Here is a 26,002-nt window from a genome sequence, read left to right on the forward strand (position 1 = left end):
GCTCGCAGCGATCTGCCTTCGCCCGCTCTCATGCTCCCCTCCTGGATGCCAAAGTCATTGCCAATGCAGAGCTAAATGAAACCCAAATCCTTAGAAGCTAAAAAATAAGAGAAGAAATCAGAAAGCGAAGCTCTTTTCAAGTGCAGACATAAACGACAGATAACTCCAGACTGGGCTCTCTGCAGGAAGCTTTTGAGTTAAGATCCATCTTTCCCTCCGCTCCCCCGACCAGAACCAAAACATACGTTTCATTCTTCATGTCACCTCCAACCAGCACGCACAATCGGCTGCTGAATAATGCTTTACAAAGATAAATTCATGCAGGAGAGAGATGACCGCCAGGCTGCAAATGTTTTATCGGGATGGAAGCATCAAGCCGTGGCAAATCCACGCACGGATCCAGGCTCGCACCCTCCATCGCTCATCCACCACGGCTGGCTGTCGGCGTGTGGTACACGGTGAGCCGTGCTGGAGAGGTCAGCAGAAAGCCACGCCACTCTGTGGCACTTCCGCGGACACCTGAGCTGCCCGGCGCAGAGAGGACGGGGGAACGCAGCGGGCCACTGGTGACCAATTCACAGGGCTCACCGCAGCCGGCGGTTCCCAGCCTCTCGCTGCCCGGTGGTGGGGCCCTGGCAGCGGGGGGATCGCTCCCCAGGACGGGGAGCCCACCTGGGGTTGCTCGGGGACAGGAGCGGGCTGGGGGTGTCCCAGGAGCAGGAAGATCAGGGCATCCTGACCCAGCAGGACCCTGCAGAGCCAGCACCTCGTCCCAACGCGGAGGGAGCCCCCGTTTCGCCAGCCCGGGAGGGCACCAGAGCTGGAGGGACCACAGAGCAACGTCGCATGCCGTGGGGTTCTGCTGGGGCTTCAGTCCTTCCCAGGCACGGCTCCGGGCACGGCCAGTCGGAGGCAGCGATCTCCAGCTCGGATGCAGAGGTTCCACAACGTAAAGGGGGCGTACAGCTACACGTCTTTCACACTGTCAGGAGAATTTGAGAACCAGTGGGTTTTCCTCTCCTGCAGATGAGCAGTGAGGGGCTCCCTTTGCTGTCTGGTTGCCTTTGGGGCTATTATCACTGCACCGCAGTCGCATTTAGGAATCCCTTCTGTCGACCAGGGCAAAAAGAGAGATTCCTGGCTGGTCCTTGCCGCAGCAGGAGCGGCTGGAATGACTCACCGCAGCCCTCCCAGGGCAGACCCCTCCGCCCCTCCCTGGCCCGCACTGGGGAGGTTTCCTCCGCAGGCCCACGCGCTGCCTTCGTGACCCCCTCGCTGCAGCCGCTGGTGAGGAACTTACCCAAAGCGATGCTCCCGAAAACAGAGATCTCCATGGACCACGACCCACAGCTCACACACACCGAGAAACAGCCCCACGTGCTGCCAGATGAACAAAGCCTGTGGATTCAAAAGGTAAGTCTTAAACTTTTAAAGTATTTTCAGCTAAACGGAGCTGTTCTGCAAATGTAATTCTTTTTCATGCTTTTTTTTCCCATTGTATTGGCGATTCTGTTTCACTAGAAAAAAATTAATCCAGCAAAACGCACCCTGTTTAGTCACTCGTGGCAAAGCAAAGTCCAGGAGGTGGGCTACACTCTATGCCAAGGGGTATTCATTTTAAAAAAGCAGTTCCACGTTTTCAGACACTTGCTGTTTGCTTTCCATACCGCCATGCCAGCCCAGTTTCGCTGCTGTCTCCCCTGGCCGTCCCGCATCCCAGCGGGACCCTGCGCCAGCATCCCGCTCGCTCTCCCACCTCCCGCTCACGGAACCAGCCTCCCGCCGGCACGCGGCTCGGTTGGGACAGCCGGCTGCAAACCCGAAATGTTCGGCTGTGCAAACCGCTCCCCGCTTACACCGCTGGCGATGAACGAATCGTACCCACCGTGAGCACGGAAATTATTTTCACAGCCTGGACGGCAGTGTGAGTAGGCGGCTCCCGCGTCATTTCTAGGTGGCGGTTCCCGGGACAGCGCTGGAATGCCGCGGCACATCTCCAGGGCCCGGAGCACGGCTCACAGGAGCAGGGGCAGCGGGGAGGCCGGGCAGAGGGACAGCCTGGCAGCAGGGACTGTCTCCAGTGGGACTTTAACAGAGTTATCAGGTTTGCGTTTAAGCCGCTGAAGACGTGACTCTGACAACAGCAGAAATAAATTGGATGTCTGTTACACAAATATTCCTGAAAATTTTATATTTACATGGCAACGGGCTTATTATATTTACATGAACATCTGCTGCAGGTTCACTGAAATCTTTAAAACAGATGGACACGAAGAGAGAGCTAGTAATTAACAAAGCTATATGTTGATTAAACCAGCGTGTGGTTAATTTTAATGATTACTGATCTTTACTGGGGTCCACAAGACTTCTCAAAATCCAATCTCCTTTGGCTGACGTGTTGATTAGCCGCAGAGCCACGGACACCAGCGCTGCTCGCCCGCGTGCCACAGCACCGGCTGGGCCGCACGCCGCGCTCCGCCGCGGGCTGAGGGCCCGGTCCTGCTTCCGGCCAAACCAACCGGAGCAGGTGACTGTGGGTCCTCAGTCAGGAAGGGCTGCTGCGAGCATTCAGTGTGGCTTGGAATAAACCTGCCCAGGATGGGTCCCTTTCCCAGTAAAGCACCTTTTCAGAAAGCCACAAACCAATCTCCATTAAGACATTTTGGCCATGAGGAGCTGGCCATCAGCTCTGTTAGGATGCTCCAGTCACCAAATTAACCCCACCACGCACCAAATGTGCTTTTACCTCAGCTTCCAGCTGTACATCTCCTCATACCCCTGCTCACCAAACGGAGAACCTTTCTGTCACCAAACTGCTGCTCCTGTGTTCCTGCTCAGAGGCTGGCACCGAGTCACGCCTTGCCCATCTCCCTCCTGAACTCAGCGGACTGACTCCCTCGCGCCCCTCGGTGCCCGGCTTCTCCTGGCCCTTACCCCGCCGCGACCCGAGGCCTCGCAGGGTCCCTCTGTGTGGTCCCTCTGCCCCAACACCGTCCCTCTCCTCGATGCCCATCCGCCGCAGCTCAGCAGCAGGCTCCCACAGCAGCCGGACCCGAGCAGGCTGCCCATCTTCCCCGGATCCCCCTCCCTGCGGGCACAGAGGGCGCCGGCCGAGCCCTGCGCCGAGGTGACGGCCGTGTGCCCGCCTCCCACCCCAGCTGTCCGGTGGCCGAGCCTGCGTGACAGTCCAGCAGCATCCCAGTCCCTCCCCAGATGTCACACTGGTGTCGGAGCAAACGCCACGCAGACGGCTGGTGTACCAACACTCTCCTCATCTACCGCGTTTGTCATCTCATTAAAAAAAAAGTTAGCCTTGTCTACTGGTCCTATTTTCCATACCCGCGAGTTGATTGACACTAATTAGAATACATTCTAATTAATTATTCATTAATCAAGTCTCATATCAGCTCTTCTGTTATTGTGTCTGGGATCAGTGAAGTGCTAACAGGCCTGCACTCACCCGCGTCGCACGGATCAGTCCTCCGGTACCGGCACAAATTTGCGTTCCTCCACCTCCTGGCAGCTTGGGCTGCGGCCTGAACCACCGCTTTTCCACTTTTTTTCTGGTCAGTTCTACTGGTGAGGAGAAAACAACACGAGGACGTTAGTTTCAGAAGAACTCTGGAGTTTTATGATTCAAAACTAACAGAGTACCAGTACAACCTCACGGCACCCACCAGGGAAAACGTGGCCACAGCTTAAAGGTCTGAGGTGAAGCGCTACCCAGTCACGGAGGGCATCCCTTAAAAACCATGGCAACCGAGAAAAGTGACTGCGCTAGTGCCAGCCGCTTCTGGAGAGGGAGAGAACACGACTGCCTGGGCAGGCTCTGTCCGAGATGGAAGAGGTGGCCCAGCCGCCCTTACCTTACCTGTACAAGTGAAGGTGACCAGTGAACACAACTCACACAATTTCTGGTGATATCGAGCAAAAGATGGCAATTCAGCAGTGCAAACCACCTGGCCAGCACCAGGTACCAACAACGACTCAACGGCGCAGAAATTACTTTGGAGGAAAAAAGGTAATTTTAACAGGGAACCTAGATCAGGAGTTGCAAAAAAAAAAAAAAAAAACCCCAAAAAACCTCTTTATGTTCTCTGACTACGATTTCAAATGAACAAACTGCAGAAAGAGAAGGCCAGTATCACACGGCTAATTCATACCGAGGCAATTGCAATTATTCTGCGGAAAACAAAAGGAAACAAAATGGCACCGCCTCGCTGTCTGAATCTTCTCCAGGGCAGCAATCTGCTCCACCCCAGCAAAACCGCCGGCAGCTCTGCTCGTCAAGTCGCATTCACAGGACTCCGCGCGAGCACAAGCTTCTTTTAATAACTGGTGGAAGAGTGCTGAACAGCTGTATAAGCATTTTGGGATAAAGCATGAAAGAGAATTCTCTGGAGGCAATTTCTGCCACACAATGTCTCCAGATAGCATTGTTGGGCTTTCTGCACAGCCCAGAGAAGAGATGCAGAACAGAACTGGCCCAGCCCTGGGGAAAAAAAAAAAATGTATTAAAAATATGCAGACTGATCCTCTGTTCTGCAAGTGAAAAATAAATCAAATGGGAGTAAATTTTTGACAGGTTCTTTTGTCACTAACGTACACAACTATCCCAGAGTCAGGACAACGGGAAGGCAAAGCCACTGGTGGGCAGCTACAGCACGACCATTGCAACAGCGGCGATACGGATTTCCATCGCAGCACGACCACACAGTACCTCACTGCGTTGTGGGCTGCTGGGGCTCAGCGCAGAACTGCCGTCCTCTCCTGGTACCAGCAGGGCCAGGAAACCACCGGCTGAGCGGCACAGGGATCCACCTCGCAGTCCGCGTGGGATGCAGCCAGGCCCGCGGCTGGGGACACAAGTGTAAGGAACGGCCAAGGCCCGGGCCAGCCAGCCGCCGAGTTACCCACCGTGGCTTCAGCAGAGCTGGGAGAACACCTGAAATAACCCAGACAAGACCAGTGTTTGCATTGTAGAGGTTTTAAAGTTCGGTGTACTTGAAGCAGAATGGCTTACACAGATTTGCCAATCCAGCCTGGTGTTACAGTAATTACTCCAACAAATGCCCCAAACTGTGCAAACGGCCGAGTCTGTATTACAAACGCCTCCGTAAACACCCGCCGCTGGGACCCAAAACACTTCAGCGCGTCCTGGGAAGGCAGGACTCGCGCCACAACTCTTGGCTCGCTGGCAGCGTGTAAGCAGAGGAACGTGAGCGATGTTTCGGTATAACCGCCGAGCGCCCGAACCCCTGTCACTGGGTGCAGTCCTGGGTCAATCGCGCCACGCGCTTATTTAAAAAGCATTTTTAAAGAGCACGTGCACCACGCCACTTCTGTGCGTTTCCCTGTAGCAGTGCCCTGTGATTTGGTGAATGAAATGTGCTCCTGCAAAAGCCTGTGGGAACACAACAGGACTTTACAGAACGTTAAAAAACACAGCTTTGTCGGTGAGGAAACACATAAGCACGTCTCTAAGCAAACAGACAACTGATTAAAAGAAAAAGGACTAAAACAACATCCAAAATGCTAAACTTAGCCATCGCAGACAAGAAATACTGCCATATGCTGCCACACAGCTTCACTCTCACCCCGCAGCCCCAGGGATCAGCACAACATTGTCAGGAATTATTCCAGTTAGCAGGGAGGATACTGCGGAGATTAGATTAATTACACCCATAAATCCCAAGCATGGATCAAAAGCATCCGATATGGAGAAACGAAGCTGAGTGAAAGGCAGAAAGCGCTGCCAAGATTTGCAAAGGTCCCACCGGTCCAGCGCGGCTGGCAAGCCTTGAACGCTGAAAAAAGGAAATAAACCGAAGGAAATGAAGCGCCAGGTAACCGTGGGGTGACTCCAGGCGAGGCCGGCGCTGAGCCACCACGCTGCCGGCCCCGAGCCGGGGCACCCCGCTCGTCTGGGCCAGGTCTCTCCTCCTGCCCCGTGCGGGGCAAAGGGGTCAGCGGCGCAGTGGACCCCCACCCCCCGACCATGGCCGCCTTGGCAAGGAGCCCCCCGAGCTCCGCGGCCGCCTCCTCCGCCTGCAAGGTGGCATTTTCAGTCTGACATTTCCAGAAAAACGCTGCAATCGCCAGGAAGAGCAAATTAAAGAAATGCCATCAGGAACATTGAGAGGTAATGGAAGTGTAAAAGAGAAACACGCAGAGAGATTTTTTATGCGGATATTTTCCCTTTGCAAGCCAGCTACTTACCAAACGACGGCCATGCAAAAGAGCTGCCAGAAAGAAAGAGGTCGGTAATTCCAGCCACAGATTGCAGAGAAAAGCCTTTAAATACACTTTATACAAATGTCCTTTAAAACTAGAGGGAGAATTGTATTGTAAGTCATTTTACAGAGCGGCTTCCCTGCCACTCGGAAGGAAGTGACACTTGGCATATCAATGACGATCACAAGTGACACTACTTTGGAAAATCAGCAAAAGAAAATTAAATACCAGTATCATCAGAGGAAATACAAACATAGGCAGAAACCACCAGTAAACCTCCAGAATGAACCCGTGGAACTCACTGCCAGGGGATATTTCTGAGAGTGCCAGTTAACAGCATACAGAAAAATACAGCCAAGTGCACGGGCGCCGAGAGGAAACACTGGCTTCAGCTGGGTGTCACCAAAGAGGATATACACCCTTCTCCGTTAGCACAGAAATATCTTTTTCCTGAGGACAAAGGTCTCCATAATGATCCATTTCTGTTTTTTCTGTGCCTTCTGAAGCGGGCGAATTACAGAAGAAATAAGAATCAAAAGGACAGACTGTTGGTCTGGTCTTATACATCAGTCTCTAAATTTTTGGGCAATAAGATGAGACCTATGGGAAAAAATGAAGACGATTAAGTAAGGGGGAAAGGCACATACTGAACAGGAAATGGAAACCAGAAAGGCAGTAAAAGCTCGAGACCTTGGGGCTGGATTGGACAGTAAATTAGAAATGAAAATGCAATAGAATTTGGCAGCAAAAAAGGTCAATGCGATTTGGAACTGCACGTGCCAAGAGTTTCCGTCACAGAGCTGGGAGGACAGAGCCTATTACCAGTCCTCTAGATTTAAGCAGCTTGAGTAAGTTTCAAATAAATATCCAAACATTTGGATGCTTAACCAAATCAAGCCTGAAAGCCCTTTCGGATTTTCGCTTTGATTTCTAACATCTTCTGGCTTCTTTTCTGAGAATTCAATCTGTTGAAAAAATGAATCTTTCAAGATAAGCATCCGCAGGTGCCAGGAGACTATTGCGCTAAGCCCGAGGATGATTTAGCATCCTCGCAAACTGGGATTTTGGAATTAGAAAGAATTGCTTGGCTTTTAGTAGCAGATACATTTCAGATGCCTGAGAACACGGCCGCGGCTTCTCAGAACTTCTGATTGAGTTATTCCCCCAAACCACAGCGATTTTACTTAACGCGCTCTTCTGAGGCCCATTACCCCGGCCGCGGGACAGCACACGGCAATGAATAACGAGAAGTCTCTAAACAAGACACAAAACGGTCCTTTCATTTCCAAACGCCCTGCAGCGACCTTCCCCTTGGCGGAGCTCCACTTACTGCCGTTCGCTGATCTGTAACGCGATGAAAAGCACAGCCCAGGGACACGATCTCCTGCACGGCTTTCCCTCTGCAACTCAAGGGTCTGACAGACTGAGCGGGGACGAAGCTTCAGAGCCGTCGGCTGCCTCTCAAAACAAGTCACACTAATAGTTAATGCCGTAAGTATTTAAATATCATGGTGCGGCACATAACAAGAATTACTTTGTCTTTGAATGTGTAGCTGCTGCTCCTCTTATAACCAAAATGACATCTTTCAGCTGTTCATTGTTGTTTGATGTAACAAAATCTTCAGTGCCAAGGCAGTTAAAATCACTCCAGCCTCGTCATTTCCCAGTAATTTTCTCTGAAGAAGGTAGAAATCTATTTGGCTTGACCTCACGATTGAACTAAGCAGGTTTTCTTCAAGCCGTCCGCCAAGCTAGCCATGTTTACTTTGTGTGCTCTGAAACCGCACTAGAAATGTTCCCTGCAAGCACAAACAGCTCAGGGATCCTTCCAACGGCCGTGCATTGCTGGGATAAACCCAGTGCCGGAACCGGGGGGGTTTTCCGAGAGCAGTCTTGAAGCAGGAGGGAGGGACTTCCCATTATTCCCTTGAAGGCTACAGAAACACATTTTTCCAGGCATTTCACTTAAAGGCTAAGAAGTAAACGCAGTCATTTAGAAAACAGCGCATTTCCTAGCAGTATGGAGAAACTGAAGAAGTAAAATACATTTACGAGGTCACTTATAACATTTCAAGTTAGACAGAGAGAGTAAACATCGTTTTTACTTCACAGGTAAGACGCCCTTCGAAATTCGGAGCGCTGAGAAACCCGGGGCAGGTGAGGGGAGCGCACGTGTGCGATTTTGCGGCCCGTGCTCAGCTGCTCCTCTCCTCAGCACGTCGGCAGCAGAAGCTGGCGTGCTCGCTGCCGCCATCGCCCAGTGCAGGGCCTCCCCCGGCATTTCCCCCGGCCCTTCTGCACTGCCCTGCCTTCACCGCTTCGTGCTGACGCAGAGCTGGGGGGTCTGCAGGGACCTGCGCCTGAGGAGAGGTCTCGGGGCTCCCCAGCACCATCCGGGACCAGCCTCAGCACCACCGCCCAGTTACCTTTGAGCAGGATGGAGCCGGGACTCTCCTAAGAATAGGTGGGAAGGACACGACAGCTCCTCTTGCACGGCAAGCCTGTGAAAGCCACAGGGATTTTCCTGGTGGCCCAGCCGGCGTTGAATGTGGGAGAGTCACGGTTTCCAAAGACCCCTAAAGCCTCCACAGCCTGACTCCGCAGCTGCAGTTCTCGCTCGCTTTCGTCCACTTTGCAGGAAACTCACAATTATTCCTTGCTGGTCGAACTCTTTTAATTCTCCTCTTGTTCCTTTTGACCTAAACTGCAGGCCAGCAGAGACCCAAATGATGTCTGCTGGACACAGCAAAGCACATAGCAAGTAACCTTAAAAACGGGAGATACTTTTAAGATCAAAAAGGCTTGACTGTTGCTCCTTATCGACAGCCTGTAATTCTTGGTCATTACACCAATAAATTACAGGTTCAGACAAATGTACTCTTTTCTGGGTTCTTGGAAGACAGCAACAAAAACCCGAGAAATGTATTACCCCGCTCAGCACAATAATAAACGGAAATTCATATTTAGCATCAAACTACTGGAAAAGAAAATGATGCTGAAGGAACTCTCGCTCAGAACTGCCCCAGAGCGTTCCCCTTCGCTCCACGCCAGCCGCGCAGGCAGCTAACGATGACGCCGGAACGGTGTGCTGACTACTACAGAACAGCCTGAAGTGCCTTAAATTGTCCCAGAGGCAACGGCTGCGCCAGGCCGTGGACAGAAAGGTCAGAAATGATGGAATTCTGCCGCTGAGCCGTTCGCAAAAATGCGTAGCAAACTCGGGGGCAGCCCCCTCTGTTTCGCCGGGAAAACGAAGCTTTGCTTCGTTCCCTGACTCTGCAGCTTTGACGACCACAGAGGTTCCCGCTCCCTGCGCGGCACAGGGGCGAGTTTAATCACTGGCAGTTGCAAAACTGGTGTTAGCAGCCTGCCCATTAAAAATCCCACGTAAGTCACGGTGCTGAGCGTTTAGCTGAAATCAGACTGAAGAGGCATTACAATGAGGATGTCAATCTAAAACCCAAAATTTACATGTAACAAAAAGTTATCGTTCAGTCGGAAGGATTGACGAGAGTATATTACAAGTTAATTTTTAAAACAACTACGGTGAAATAACGCCAGTTGCTGTGCAGATTGGAGCGAGACAGGCAGGAAATTAAAACCTGAGGTTTGCAGCTGAACTCATCTCGTACCCATGAAACGGCTGTTCAGCACGGCGTCAAACAGGCGGGGATCCGCCAGGCCTTCAGCTGCTCTAAATGAAGAGCCCTTCCACTCGTTCCGGTGCAATGACACCTGTTTACACCAACAGAGCAAACGTGGCTTGAACTCCTCCTCCTCCTTGGATTCAATCTTCTGGCTTTCGCTAAGCCATCAAAAGAGGTTTTTACAAAAACTACTCCTGCTAATTTTATCAGGCTGCCTTCGGAGGCGAGAAGCACTGGCTCTGGTTTTTATCCTGGCCAAGTTGGTACAAAACGGGAGACACCCGCTGCTCCAGCGGCAGTACCCTGAGCGTCTGCAGAGCGGCGGAGATGATCCCCTGAGCACGCTCCCGGCCCTGCCTCCCGCGGGAGCCCTTGTCCAGACACCGGCGGAGGGCAGGGCTGCCCGGCTTCCTTCGCACTGGAAACCCACCTGCTTCTGGTGGGTCTAGTCCCACTTCCTGCGCCTGGATCCTGAAATAATAGCATCTTCTCTGCAAAACTTCGCACTGGGGATCAATCTGTAAACTGCAGACATAACCAAACATACACCCTTGAGATAAACCCTCGAGTAAGACTTTCTAAATCTCATGTTTATAACAGAGGGAACTTGGTTCTTTTTTTTGCGTTTAAAGCTCCGATCCACCAGCCATCCATTTATTCATCCGATTACTTCCTCCATGGAAGCCCCTGAGCAGTCGTGTAGCTCTCTCAAACTAATTTAAGTCACACTATTTTAATGTTTGCGCAGTTATTTCAGAATCCAATAAAGCAGCAAATGAGTGGGTGAAAGTAAACGGTCTGCACGTACGCAGGGGAAACACCGGCCGGGACGGGGCCGTGGCCAGGGATTCGCTCCTGATCCTTGCAGTGAGAAATCCGCTGTCCGTGTTCTCCCAAACGGCTGCCCAGTGTCGCGCAGGCGGTCTACAGCAGAGCAAGGCGTTGGGCACAGGCGGGGTAAGGAGTGAGCGGCTCGCCGCTGAGCGCTGTGCTGCCGGTGACCCAGCACACGATAGATGGTTTGTAAGAACATCTGTCTGCATCTGGCTGGAAGACCTCCGAGGCAGTGATACGGCCGATGATGGCATCAGTACAGCAAAAAGAGTGACAATATGAAACTGGAAAGCCAGTGAGCGGTGGGAATGCAACTAGGGTTCCAGAAGAGTGATTAATTGGAATTTACATTAGGTAGGGGAATCACGAACCTACTTAAACCACGCTTATCGTACACAAACGTGAAGTGCCATCTACTCCACGGTTACACACCGGGGTCCGTGGCGGTGCCTCAGAGACACAGTTCTGCCGTGCCGGAGCATGCCCATCTGCTCCGGTACGGAAATCTCACTGAAACACATGCTATGGAAACACAGCATATGCTTATCTTCAGTCAAAGCGGCGACGCTACACAGCAAGCAGGAGCTCCATCCGTAGCCAATATAACGTACTCAGAGACAAAGCCACTCTGTTCCTAGCCTTCTTTCATTCAGTCAGAGGTTTCTGGAAGAGAAAAGCTGCAAGGTGTCTGCGGCACGCGGTGGAGCGCCCACCACCACGCACACAACGAACCAGCCGCGCTGCGTTTGCTGAAGATCAGCCCAGCGTTTGTCCAAAGGCTGTGAAGGGCAGTGATCCCACAGCGCAATGTCTGCAGGGAGGAGAGCCAGCTGAAACCTGCCTCAGCCCTCGTCCGGGCTGCTTTGAGTACGTGCTCCACCCGAGATAGGTGTTTCAGGTTCACAGACGTCACCACCGTCAGAAGTTCGAGACATTTTCACATCCTTTGCGTACCAGGTGTGCTCAGCCCTCTTTGGCACCGGGGCTGCGGCTTCCACCTGGCTCCGGAGGCCGGCTGGGGCTTCGGTCGGGGAGGGTGCTGCTCCTGGAGCAGCCGCACAGCGTTTATTTCCACAGCAGTCCTGACGGGCCCCATCTGCCTGCCCGGTGCAGGGCAGGTCCAGCTGGCCGGGCAGGGGACGCTGCGCCCCGCATCGTCCCCACCGCCCCACACCGCTCCCGGGGGAGCAGGGACAGGGACCTGCCAGCGGGCTGCAAGCCACCAACACTGACCGAGAGCAAGAGCACCCAGGGGAAGGGAGGTACAAGAAATTCACCCTGTGCAGGTGAGTGTACTTTTACCCCCAGACATGCCATCCTCTGCTTCTGTTAAGGCTCAGCTTTAAGCGCTGGCTTCAGCTCCAGAGCCTTTTCCCTTTTGCTGGGTTTTTAAGGGAGTGGCAGCAATTTTTCCACAGTTGCTTTCCATGCCAGGGCTGCTTTGCTAAATACCAGCTACGCGTGCTCCCGCAGCGGCTGCTCTTCGCTTCTGTTCCTCCGCACTTTGACCCTCCAGCCGTGCCGCTCACGGCCGCGGGATCACGTCAAGCGGCTCTGGAGATACACTACACATAGCGCTTGCTCTCCAAGAGTCCCGATGGCTTTGCAAGTTAATTAAGATGGAACTTCAAAGGCTTTTTGTAATAGATTATAATATCTTTGGTTTCATGACATCTGTTAAAATTTACAACTAAGAATGTCATTTTTGGTGAAAAACATGTTCTTGTACACCCAGCCCATTTATTTGGTATTTATTTAGTGACAGAGCATCTCATTTATAAGAAACACGCAAAAGCAATCATTAATCATACTTCTGTCACAAAGCAGCTTCCCCAGCAGTTCACCAACCGTCCAGACAAGCTGCTCGGAGGCGGGTGTTCTGAGGACAGCCCAGAAACCTCGCAAGTGAAGCTGAGCGAGCCACTGCTTTTTTCAAAGTCTAGCAGAGATTTGGTAGAGGAAAACAAAGAATTGGCAAACTGGACACTGCAGTTACCTGGGATCTACACAGCACTACGGAAGAGAAAGAAAAGGATCAAAAGCAGTCGGTGCCATTAGGACTTTCAATGTACCAGACCCATTTTGGGACAAATTGAAAAGTGTTTTTATGTCACTTACACCGCTCATAGGCCGTGTCACAGCAGCAGCTTGGTGCATCCCTACTCAAGTTGGAAACAATGGTCTCGGCCACAGCCAGCCCCAGTTGACAGTTACCATGCTCAAGGCCATGCTCACATTAACAGACGGGTACCGTCCGACCCCTCCTGCCCGCCCACGCCTCTGCCCGGAGCCCCGCGCCTGCCCAGGGAACCGGGCTCTGCAGTGCCCTTGGTGGGGCCATGCCACGGAAACCACCGCTTCACCGGGACGCCACCGTGACGGTGCCCTTCGGGCACAGCGGAAGGTCAGCCCTTTGTTAAGCTTCCCCTCGGTTCCCCCTGCCGAGCCTAGCTCGCCACGGGAGACGGCATCGGCCCTTGACAGGACGACCGATCCTGTGTTCGCGTGGGGATTTGCCTTTGTGATGCCCCTCCCACCCCACCACAAGAGGGGAAAGGAGAAGAAAAACTCCTGAAAAAAAGGATAAAAGGCCGAAGGTTGTGATGACCCTTAAGGTTTGATGTCACTCTGAGAGACACAAAGCTCCAGCTGATCTCCGCAGTGTGGGATTTGGCCGGAATACCCACACACTGCGAACCTAAGGACCCGCCCGGGAAGCTGGGTCAGACCCACGTTCCCAGTTAGCCTAAGTACTATTTCTGTAACTTCACAGAGCATCCTCAAAATCACCCCTGCACCTGGCACAGGCTTTGCCTCCGGCTCCTCGCTGAGCACCCGTCGTGCCCATCCCTGCCTGACGCATGCTCCCAAGGCACGCGAAGTGGAGTCCACCCTCGGCCTCCCATCGTGGCTCCTGCCAGCGTGCTCTTCCCCACGCCACGGGTGCGGAGGCCACGCACGAGGGAAGCGCAGACCCCTCCTCACAAGGGCACAGGACCGTGCCGGGGTACGCGGGCTGCTCCAGGGTGGCAGCTTCTGCCTGCCCCAGCCCTGCCTGCTGCCGCAGCGGTGCCTCCCGCAATAGCCCTGCAGGAACACACACCAGGTACTGCCGCACAAAAGCCCCGACGTAGAGGGTCAAATCGCTCTTTAACTTCAAGCGGTGAGTCCCTGGAGGGGCACACGTGCTGGTTTTGGCAGCTATCAGCGGCCCCAGTTGCCCCCCCGCAAGGTCCCACGGCGCGCGAGGCAGCCCGCCGCCGCAGCAGCGAAGGACCAGGCGCCGGCACAGACAGGTCGCTCACGCCGGACATCTTAGGCTGTTTGTCCTGTTTGTGCAGGCAGTCTCTGCGCTCTGTTATCAGAACAGCTGCAGAAAAGGTTTCACGCTTTTGCACATCATTCCTTTTAAAGAGATACGTTCTGCCTTGGTCTTCGCTGCAATCACAGCTCTGAAACCTCGGCATAATCATTTAAAGCACAACGTGTCTGCTCATTTGATTTCCAGTTTGCCTTAACGATCATTCCTAGCCACTGAGGAGGACTCCAGATGTGGAACAGTGTATGCACATAAACTGTCAGCAGTCTGTGCAGGAGTCAGTTCTGGTACTCCTCTCTGTGGATCTCAGCACGTTAAAGAACGTCACTTTCTGTTGGTGAGGATCTCTCAGCGCTGCATCACCTGCGGTCTAGCGCCGCCTTCGGCCACGGAATACGGTTCACATGGTGTGCAGCCGCACTTGTCACTCTTCTTCACAAAAAGCTAAAAATACCAGCTGTGTTACAAGGGAGTCTCAGAAAAGTAGCAAAGATTTGTGCTAGTGCTGTCAAAATGTCCTATACCTCCCACTTCAAACGGCTATCTGCAACCTCTCACTCTGATGTCAGAACCTTTGTGCTTTTTAATTACGTAGCAGTGAGAAAACAGCAAAGGCCATCAGAAAAAAAAAGGCTTTAAACTAAAACAGGTGAGATCACTGATATTCTGAGTACAAACACGGACAGTACTGTACCTACACCACCTCCACACATCACAAAGCTCAGGTGGCCTCAAACCAGGCAGATCTAGTTGAAAAACTACGAAATCACCATCTTACTTGAGCTATTTTTTGCTAAACCGGCCGGGATATTCACAGCCTCAAATACTTTAAGCCCACTGCAGATAAGAGCCTTTCTGCACTACGACATGGGGTGATTTGATACAGACCTTGCCCTGACTATCCTTCCACACTCCACACAACGCTGCCAACGCAAGATATGCCAAACAGCACACAGCTCGAGCAACATCTTGTACACTACTGAGACGTGAATTGCGACGTCTTTTGAAGTAAAGCCCTCTTGCAGAAATAAAGCAGACTCCTAAAGAAGGAGGACGGTGTATTACATTAGCTCACTGCAGCACAATATTCTTCCCTAGAAAATGGCATTTAGCAGACCTTGTGTTTGCTTTATCATATTAGAGACGACAGAAATCTAATAACACTCACACATTTCCATAATCTGTTGCGGAGTGCATATATCTGTGTGATATCAGCATGAGTTACAAACAAATATCTCAGCACCTGGAAGTGTGCTGGAAATGAACTGCTGAATGTGAATCCGCAACGATCACACAGGTCTCGACTCATCCTGATCTCAACCTTGTCAGTGTCTTCATGTAAATGAGTGAGTATCCCAACTCTCTACGGTCTTTATTAATCGTTAGTACAAGGATGACCGAGCAACACAGCATCTTTTGTGTAATTCTTACAAAACTCACTCCTGCTTGACGCTTCTGCATGACCCACGAGATACAAAGGCCAGAGGTACAGCCACGGCCATTGCTCAGTCCGTCCACCACCAGCGACCTGCTTCAGCCTCGTGCACGTTGTATTCTCCATACAACACAACTTAAACCACTCCGTGACCTTCACTTGTGGCATGTAACCCGAGTAAAGGGATTAAGAAGTGGGGCTCCGTCTTTTGAGAAGGTCTCTGCTACTTCCTCCCTCATGTGCAACGCTCAGAACCAGCGACCTTCCCTACAGGACCGCTTACATGCTTTCTCAAACCTCCTCTTCAGTGACCAGACACACTAGGACAGGAATGACAAGCTCCTCATGTAACTTGAAGGGGCAGAGAACCTTTCTTAGGTAGCGCTCCGGGAGTGCCAAAAATCACAGCAGCCCCTGCAGCATCACCCAAATGCAGGTTATTTTGGTTTTCAGTTTGCCCCCAATACATTCAACCCAAAGGGAAATTGTTGTGAATTAAAGGCTTTCATTCAGTCTTCTTGTCAAATTAGCTTTCACCGCACCTACCAGAGAGGGTTCAAGCATTCGTAAATGTGTCACTAAGATGAGATGCCTTGGTGAAAAGTCGCTCATTAACTGCAGGCAGTAGATTTCTGAACCCAAATGCCATGGTGCACGGCGTGCCAGGACATTCTTACCTTCACCTCCTTCCTCCAGCAAAGTGCTTCTGGGGGCAGAGGGAGTCACGCGTGCCACCACATGCTGTGGAATCAAACTGCCGCTTCTGCCGTCCAGGGCAAAACAGATCCGAATCACAGGGCATCTGTAGCGATAATACCAGATGTGACAAGGCAAGGATGGACCGGGTCTAAGAGCTGAAGACTTTTTGACTTTGTAAGATGTTTAAATGAACATTTAAAAGGTTTAGTCTCCTACCAGGTCTAGAAAGCACCCTGGGGGCAGGCGTAAGTAACTACGCCATTAGGCAGGGAGCTGCAAATTGCCTATTAAGTCTGACTGAAACTGTAAAATTGCTTTTCACAATGCAAATTAATGTAAATAAGAACAATTGGTTACACATATCACAGACAATCAAACTGACGGCAGATGATGCAGACTGTTTTTCCCCCTGAATTAGCATTGCTTTAAAGTTAAATTTAGTGCATGTTTAAGAGGTCTGGATGTTCCTATGATAAATTCCGCTAATGCATTACAAACAGCACGCACATCAGGATGTATATCCTCTATGACATGAAATGCAAACCTCTTCTTAGGCAAGTCAGTGATATATTCTTTCCAGCCTAACAGGAACACCACAAGGCAAGCCATTTACTCAGCAACATACTCAGCCATCTCTTAACGTCGATCACAAGAGCGAGATTATGAATCAGCTACGAAGCTGTTAGGACAGAAGGAGAAAAACCGCATTTGAAAAGCATCAACAAATGATCAAAGCCCCACGTCGAGCCTCTGGGCTCCGGCAGACACTAGTGGGAGCAGCCGTGTGCAGCAGCTAACGCTGTCGATGCCAGGAGGTTTGACTGGGCATCACACTGTTTTAATTTAGAATAGAATCATAGAAGGGTTTGGGTGGAAAAGGACCATCAAAGCCCACCCAGTCCAACCCCCTGCCAGGAGCAGGGACATCTCCAACTGGATCAGGTTGCTCACAGCCCCGGCCAACCTGGCCTGGAATGTTTCCAGGGATGGGGCCTCCACCACCTCTCTGGGCAACCTGGGCCAGGGTTCCACCACCCTCAGCGTAAAAAAGTTGTTTCCCAAAGGTGCCACACAATGTAAACCAGAAAGATCCCATTCTCTGCCTCATCTCAGGTTAAATGGATTCACCACACACAGGCAAAACCTACTTAACTGCTTGGGAAGAACAAGGCTTAGGCCAAGGGACGGACACCTTCGGTGCTGGCAGTCTACTTCTACTCCACAAATCAATCTTCCAGGAACGTTTCAGCCGGCCGGGGCAGACGCGTTGCAGCAGTCAGCGCAGAGCTCTCCTACCTCGTGGTGGGGGGTGTTCTTATCAGAGACTTCCCTTATCAGAATTAACATACGTTATCTGAATTTTTACATTCCCATTAGCCACAGAAATAACTGTCGTGAGTTTATTACAGCCTCTTGCATAAATCAGATCTCCTGATAGCTCCCCGAGTACGACAGCTTGCCTTGCTGAGGGATGGAAAGCTGTAATCGAGGCACGGGTAACCAGAGCGCTTGACAACAGCCGCCGTGCTCCCCGCGTGCGAGGGGCGACCTGCCGGCCCCCGTGTTGCGACCCCGGGCGTCAACGCACACGGCACAGCCCCGTGCCGGCCGACGCTGCTCCACGCCTGCGGGCGCGAGGGGCCAGCAGTGGCCAAGGGCAGCGGACGGCCGCCAGCAGACCAGCCCGGGGTTCCGGCCACGCCTGGCTCCCTCGGGAAACGGGGCAGGGGCATCTCCTACAGGAGAGCTGAGACTCTCCAGCAGCACACCTCCAGGCCTGGGTTCGAGGAAGAAAACAGGAGACATCATGAGACCCACGGGGAAAATCAGCAGGGCTGGAACCTCAGCCCACGTCTCGCATGGCCCCGGACAAGGGTGGTGAACACCTCGATGCAGCGACTGCTGCAATTTCAAGCCATGTTCAGCCCTTTCCTTCGTTGTTGTGCTGCTTTGTTTTCAGCAGCATTTTCTTCTCTTTTTCTATCAATTTAATTGCTGTTTTAAAGAACAGTGTTTGGAAAAAGAGTCTGGTACAAGGTGCACAGGTCAAATAAACACCATGTTTGCTTATCTTGCAGAGTAACAAATTTTAAGGAAAAAATAATTAGCCACAAGCTGGGACTGTTTTCTTTCCGCCTTGGGGACCTGTCAGTGGCAGTCAGCTTTCTGCCTGCCTCTCATTAACATATTGGTAGATATAGATTAATTAGATAAAAAGAACTTACACCAAATTTGACAGCATTGACCTACAATTTAGGTTGGTTGTCTTGGTGTCCTCCGGGGTTTGTTCAAGGCTTCCTGTGTTCACCTTTGCTGAATGCACTAGATTTTTTACACCACGTTACCGGCTATCTGGGACATAACGTCAGACGATCCGAGTCCCCATACCAGCCAACCCGCCCTTCTTTCCCTATAACGTTACGGCTTTAACAGATATGTTACAGACAAAGGCTTCATTTAAATAAACCACAGCTCACAAGCATTCACAAGAAGATAAAATGGCATCTTTCAGCAGCTTCCAAACGCCAGCATGGCTGCCACCCGTCTCCACCTTGCCTCCAGCACGCCTTCCTCCTCTCCCGCCTCTTCCCCTGTTTGATCAGTACGGAGCTAGATCCCATCAGGCGCTGCTCCTGAAGCTCAGGAGCTCCACAGCAGGTTAGGAAGGAGGTCTGAACGCCACCTGTGTCCCCCACGAGCACCAGCCCAGTCACCGGCAGTGACTGGGCCAGCGCCCGCTCCACCGCCCTGCCGCACCTGCGCTGGCGGGTGCCGTCAGCCTGCTCGGGTTCCCCCAGCTCCCGCGTGACCCGTGCTGAACAAACAACGCTCAGATCAGCTTCTGCAGAGGATGGAAAACGGTCTCCTCTCCTTCAGGGTCGTCCCGTCCTCCCCCAAGGAAAAATCAATAGCCCAGCAACTACGAAACGTCCGGATCCATAGCATTTCCATTGCCCCCGGCGCAGCTGTGATCTTCCCCAGCGCCAAGCAATAATTCTATGGAAGCTGTTGTTGTACTCTGTGCCTGAACATATTTCTTTGATAACAGTGCTCAGCACATGCACCTGGTCTGGAAACCTGTGTTACCCGACAGCACAGTATGAAATGAATTCTGAAAACCACCAGATTTGAATGTTAAAAGGCTGTTTTCCAAGCGTCATGGCGTTCCCTGTAAATCACCAACGGTAAAACACAGGACTTTGTGATACTGTTCCTAGCAGACACGGTTATTTACCAGGATTTCTGAAACGCTGGAAACAGGATCCCTACACACATAAAATCCTAGTGATTTATTTTAATGCATTTCGTAAGTAAATTCCTAACAGATGGATGGAGCACCAGGAGGGTAGCACAGGGGAGTCAGCAGGTGGACGGAGAAGCCAGGAACGGACTGGCGCTGATCAGCTTATCCAATCCAAATACCTGGAGACGAGCACAAGCTGCCCACAAAACAGGCTGGCGCTGACCAGATAAACAAGCAGAAATAGCACGGAGCGGCAGAGCTCTCGCGGCATCCTCTTCCAGGCCCAGGGCTCTTCCTGGGGGCTGAGGCACCGCCACAGAGACTTCCGACAGCCGTTCCCCGCGCGCCGCGGCTGCGCAACGGGAGACAAAGCGCTGCCCATGCCCAGGACCTGCGGCACAACCCGCTGCCGCGCGCGTAGGCACGAACACGCGCCCGGTCTCTTTGGCACTGTTCCATACACACGCGGACACACGTGCTTTGAGAGCATGTCGCTGGTGTGTCCTTAGAAACGCTCTTGCCAGAGCAAATCCAACTTGAGGTACCAGGCTGTCATTCAGCTGTTACAAATGATCCTTGTAGTTGTCCCCAAATGAAAAATCAGTTTTTAGAACAATTATAGAGCTAATGACCAGATGCGCCTTTGTCTTCTGCTCTCTGATGTCACGGGTCCTGTTTCACCCTAGTGCTGACCCCTCCGACCCACGCGGCTATGCCTAGGTCCAGCTGCCCCTCCACAGGTGGGCCTTCACCAAAGCCCAGGCCACCAGCACCACGGGAGGGACCTTCCCTTTGGTCCAAAGGGCTGGCCAGGGCTCAGCTCTTCACTCCCGGAGAGCTGAATGATCTGAAGTACACTCCTGGCCTTCAGCCTCCACCCAGAACAACCAGCGCTGGCGTGTTTAGTTCAGGTTATTCCACATACACGTTATGCCACAATTCGTAAAGGGTCTCTTCACCACTTTTATTTCCTTATCTTCCCATTTCCCTACTGGAAAAAATAACTTTCATCTTCCCAGTACCACTTCCTTTAAAGAGCGAGGGCATGCTAACTCTGGCTGCAGACCAGCAGAGCTCTTGCCCACACTCAGCTCTTGTCACGGACACTGGCCCGCCGGACTCGTGGAGGGATGCAGCGTGCACGAAGCACAGCAAGGGCCTCGCTGAGAAACACAGAGACAGAAAATTCACAGTGTTAATGCTCAAAATAAGGAAACTCAAAACCTGCAGAAGAAAATCAATCCTTCTGGGTTTCTTTTCCGCTGTAACGATCGCAGGTGTTGATGTAACAAGTACAAACTTATGGCATGAAAACTTGCCGTATGTACGTCAGTAGAACCTCTGAACAAGACCAGCCTGAGGGACAGTCGATGTGTGCTGTTATACTTCACATCTTTATCTGTGTCTCTTGATAGCCCTTCTACAATTGAAAAGTTTGCGATGTATTAGAGGAAGAGGAGCTTTGCCTGGCGAAACAAAAATCCTAATCAGAACTGAAGGTTTGATTTCTTTCTCTTATCCTTGAAAATCATCATTTACTCAAAACACATTTCCAGAGATTATTATACCCACGTTACGCATCTGCAAAAAGTCAAGGAGTTATGCTTGTCAGAAGAGAGGCAAGCGCCTCACTTACTGAATGTAATTGAAACAACCTTTTGCTATCTTATAAATGTTTCCTGGATTAAATCTTGCCTTGCTGTTCTGAAAGCAGCTGCACGGTTTAATAACACTGAGATGGGATTACTGTACGTCCTGGTTTACAGTTCTGCCAGCATCGCGCTGCAGAAGCTGCGTTTGCGCTCAGCGCCGCAGCTCGAACCATCCAGGAGCGGGTCCGCGGCGGGGCTCTGCCACCGGCTCCCCCTCTCACCGCAGCACAACCTTCCTCTCAGCTCCCCAGACAGAAGCAGCTGGAGAACAGACTACTGAAGGGAATTTTTAGCTGCATGCTAAGACCATTAAGGCCTCATCTTGCAGTGCGATGAGAACCATTAAATGCCAGTGAAGCCAGCTAAAGGCTGAGCGCCCTGTTTCATTAGCACTTAACCGTTGTTCACCGTAAATCTCAGACGAGGCGTTTCGGACAGTGCGCTCTACCCTTCTGTTTCACAGATTCACTGCTTTCCTGCGGCTCCTTCGCCCAGAGCTTCTTTCCTGTGTTTGCTGGATTTTACTTTTTTAACAGAAAAACTTGCCTCAGCTGCCTAAAATGTAATTTTCAGCCACGATCTAATGAATACTTTAAATGTGATTGTGGCAACGTTCTTTGAGTGAAGATACAAACAAATAAACCAACACCTTTTTATGGCAGGTGTAAGGGCTGGTTTCTCCCCTTGGCCGAGCTTTCTACGCATTCGTGTACGGATTTAACTCCCAGTGATCACGGCACACATTGGCTTCCGGATACAGCACTGACGTGTGTAAACTGGGACGCGCCTAACAAGTCTAAATATCACTGGTCAGGATTTCAAAAAATGACCGATTGCTTTGTGTGGTCAACCTGGAACTTTTTCAGCATGTCATTTCTCAGTATATTATTTTAATTTTTACTTTTTTTTTTTAGAAATGGAGGTACTTAAAATAACTATTCTTTTCAAAAAATTTTGGCTGCACTCTTTGTGCAAGCAGTGTTCCCACGAAATATGAAACATGAGCAAGTGCTACTTTAAAACAAACGACAACCCCAGGTACAGCGAAGCTGTAAGAACCGACAGGTCCATCAGCACACGACGACCCCGGCGCACCCGCACGTTCCCTGCAAACACCTCGGCAGTGCTGTTGCTGCAATCGTGCTGGCAAAAGCATGCAAAAGGAGGCAAGGCTTGCAGGGACGGATAATGTATTTTAGTAGGCCAACGAGTAGTTGACTTCTGGCATAGCTGGGACAAATACCCACAACTCCTGCCTGAGAACTGGCACAGAAGCTCTAAGTGTTATTCATTGTCAGAATTTTGGGGAAAAACGGAAGCTCTAACGAAGACTTCAAGTCAGTCTCAATCTGCATTAATATCTATAGGCACTTAGTCCAGGCCCGCAGCAGGCCTGCAGTTAGGTAGAACAAGAACAGATCGCAGAGAGATGCTAAAGGAGCTGGCTAGGTCTATATGCAAGCCAGCAGAGGCTAACTGCCACTCTGGCCTCGTGGTTGCTCTCCTTTCGTCTGTCCTGTCACTCCTGCTTGACACGGCTCTTTCAAACACTGCACCAAGGTCTGGAGTAGATAAACACCCCTGCTTGCTTAGCCACCACCAGCAAAGACTGCTCAGGTTCCTCAGACAGCAGTGTCAGACAACAGCCTAGCATAATTCACAGACTTACGACAAAGATCTAATATTATATGTGTACAAATGGGCCTAGTAAAATAAAATAAAGGCTAACAAGCCACCTGCTCCACGACACAATCTTCCACAAATGTCACAAAACTTTATGTTCTCATAAAACAGCGCAATGGAAAAAAAAACTCCGTTATTTCACTGCAAGGGGCAAAAGCTGTCATGGTACTTGCCAGGACTTGTTCACAGAAACACAAAATAAAGCACACAGACGCATACTGAGAAGGAGGACAAGGCAGCAAAACTCCCCGGAAAGCAGGCCGGTAATTGAGGCTCACCAGCGTGGCTTTGTGTGACGGCGCTCTCACGTCACAGCTTTTGATGGCTAGGTTTCTGGGACACAGACTGTCATCCTCCCTCCCAATAACGACCTGCGGGTTTCACCACCAAATCCATCCCAGCCGGAGCAGGAGTCAGGAGGGACTTCTTGTGAGGGGAAGAAAACAGCAGTACCCGATTTCTTTTGCCGATGGAGAAACTGAAGCCAAGCTGGAGCACAGCGAGGAGGGAAACCCAGTTAACGGTCTGCTTCATCCCAGGAGTAACTGTACTCAACCGCGGACACAGCCACAGCCCAGATTACTCGCCGCCTTCTCTCTCCCCAGCTCTGCACACTGCTGTGCACATGGCCAGCTCTGAAAAAAGCAACAAGAGATCTGTGCTGCAACATCCCAAATATCAGGGCTTTGTCGCCACGTTCTGCATTGTTTGGGAATGTTCTATTGAAACTTTTCTGCTTACAACGTTATTCGTATGAAAAATGGGAAACATGGAAAGTTCAAAAAAATTAGGCTGCAGAAAAATAAAAATTAAACAAGCCAATTCAAAGTATCCTGTTTTGAATATATATGTTCAAGGAAGCACAGTTGTCCTTCAATTCAACATTATCTTTAACTTCAACATTATTTTTGACCTTCATTTCACATCTGTCTCATCTACTTCCTTCAAGAAGAGGAAAAGGGAAAAAGGTTTCCATCCCAGAATTCCTTGCAGAGCAGAAAACCGAGATGAAAATGTTTTTTTCCGCAAAGGAGCGCTGGTCCCATTGCTGCGCCCGGCGGTGCCGGCCGCCCTGGCCCCTTGCTGGGCCCAGCAGCACAGCTGCACCGGCACAGCTGCCGGCACCACGAAACGCTCTGCGGCTCCTCGGTGGTCGGCCGAACCGAGGCCAAACAAAGGCAACCGCCACGGAGCTACGCCGTTGGCCCTGTTCATGCAGGCAGTGTGTATTGCGTCGGTATTAAACAAAGCCAGAGTGAACGCACGGCAGGCATCTGAAAGGCTGTGTGCAGCGCTTCCCTCGGAGCACAGCTGCCAACACGAGGGCTTGCTGCACTGCCTTGGCTGCTGTAAACTCCTTGACTGGAGGTGCTTCGAGAAACAACAACAACAACCCCCAGCTCACCAGCCTTAGAGCTTTAAATTCCTGCTCGGGGACCTGCTGCCGCCCATTCCCCGATTCATCCCAACCAGCTCCCCGCGTGAATTACTGAAGGCGGGCCAAGGGACCCTTCTGTCCTACCCAGGAGGTAAACGGGTGGCATCACGGGTTCCAAAACCCTTTTGTGAACTTCAGAAGTTAAGACCACGTGCAGGAAATATCTGGCACCTCTCTACACGGCCAAGAAGGGAAACAGACACGTAGCACATTCCCTGTACACAAACAACTGCGACGCGTTTGGGGTTTTATGTAATACTTAAATCCCAGCTCCCAGGATGCAGTGTCCTGCATCAGTAACAATGACTAAAACTATTGAAAGTCATTAAGGAACTTACTAATCAGTCTCTTAATTGCGGCTATCTGCTTCCCATTACACAGAGACAAATTAAGTGGGTTAAAACAGTTCCCAGCAAACATCTGCTGAAGTCAAAACTAATGACAAATAAAATTGAGCTCCCTTTGTGGCTGATCTTTCTCCCACCTGTACCTACAAACACGCCACCCCTACCTGTCAATCCAAACCAGCTTTGAAGTACATTCCCGTCCTCTCACACCTTCCCAACAGCCTTTTAACCAAGGGGGACCAGAACCCGAAACACTCTCTTCCCCACTTGAACGTGTTCACTCGTCCCCTGCAGACAGCGAGCGCCAGCCCTGGCCACCGGCCTGGGGACGGCTGCGGGGCAGCACGCCGGTGCGCGTCCTCCCGGCCCGGAGACGAAGGAGACTCTGGGACGCGGAGTCTGAAAAGCGCAGGGGTTGCACCGAAGCGTCACCACCGCTGCGCTCCTCGTCCCTCTCCGCCCAGAGGTGCACACAGCAGTGACACCGCGTGACACGCTGCAGACGGCCAGCACTCACCCATCCACACGCAGGTGCCAGATTCGGCACGCGCCAGCTAGCTCCCAGCAGCCGGGACGTTTTTTTGAAGGAAAGCAATAAAATCCCAACTCTAGACCCGCTGAGAAGGCACTAGCAGCCACCCCCACTGCCTGCTCAAACGCTAATTGGTACGCTGCAGAAACAGACATCGTACGCCGTCTGGGCAGGTCTCCAGAGCCATTTTCGAGGAGGGCATGTTCAGCACCACACGTACCAGCAAGGCTCCTCCTGCCTCTTGCGCTGCCCACGCCGCTCCACGCAGCACACAGCACACTCTGCGTGTCGGCAGGCGCCCGAGCAGATAACCACGATCTTCCTTCCTCAGAAGCAGCCATCTCCAGATGTCAGTAAATCAGAGACTCTCCTTGACACTGACAGACAAGTTGTCATGGAGCTGTTTTTTCTCTTCAACAGAGCTGCAGAGAGCTCTGCCCGCGTATCTGGCTCATGACAAACAGCCCGAGGTATTCATTTGCTCAGTCCCTTACTGCATTGCCCACTGATATCTGTGCCACACGTACCCGCACTGCGACCGCCGTGTGGTGCCTGGCCCCCAGGCTCCCCACGGGCAGCAGCTATTTGGACAGGAAGACATTTGAGAAAATCCTAGTGGGCACCTAGCCGCACCTTTAGGAGCCTATCATCTTTCAAATAATGTCTCTTGGTGACAAGAAATGTCTGCCTTTGTTTAACCCACCCATACCAAAGCTCAAATAAAATCCACAGAAAAGGGAAAAGCTGCGTTCAAATCTGAGTTGCATTAGCGAACAGAAGCAAATGGACTGGGAAGGTCAGTGCCGGCCCCCGGCCGCCAGCCCACGGCCTGGCTCTGGAGCCGCGGACGGGAGCGGCCCAGCACTGCGCACAGGGTGGCTCACAAACATCGGCCGGAGCTTCCCTCTAACGAGTGAGACGGATTTGTGTACACACAG

General features: G+C 51.6%; 1 protein-coding gene across 6 annotated transcripts in view; it reads right to left on the reverse strand.

The window, feature by feature from the left end:
* Positions 1 to 26,002, reverse strand: part of LOC147600016 (uncharacterized) — a 60,961-nt gene that overhangs the window by 19,820 nt on the left and 15,139 nt on the right. For all 6 annotated transcript variants that reach the window (XM_086753615.1, XM_086753619.1, XM_086753617.1 and 3 more), the window contains exons 5-7: positions 3,461 to 3,576; positions 1,886 to 2,134; positions 1,301 to 1,398 (exon numbers count right to left, since the gene is read on the reverse strand). In XM_086753615.1, the coding sequence (XP_086609741.1) occupies positions 1,301 to 1,398; positions 1,886 to 2,134; positions 3,461 to 3,576 (463 nt within the window). The remainder of the gene's footprint in view (positions 1 to 1,300; positions 1,399 to 1,885; positions 2,135 to 3,460; positions 3,577 to 26,002) is intronic.

This window comes from Chlamydotis macqueenii, chromosome 8 (assembly GCF_036417535.1).
Source record: "Chlamydotis macqueenii isolate bChlMac1 chromosome 8, bChlMac1.mat, whole genome shotgun sequence".
In the NCBI taxonomy this organism is placed as follows: Eukaryota; Metazoa; Chordata; class Aves; order Otidiformes; family Otididae; genus Chlamydotis; species Chlamydotis macqueenii.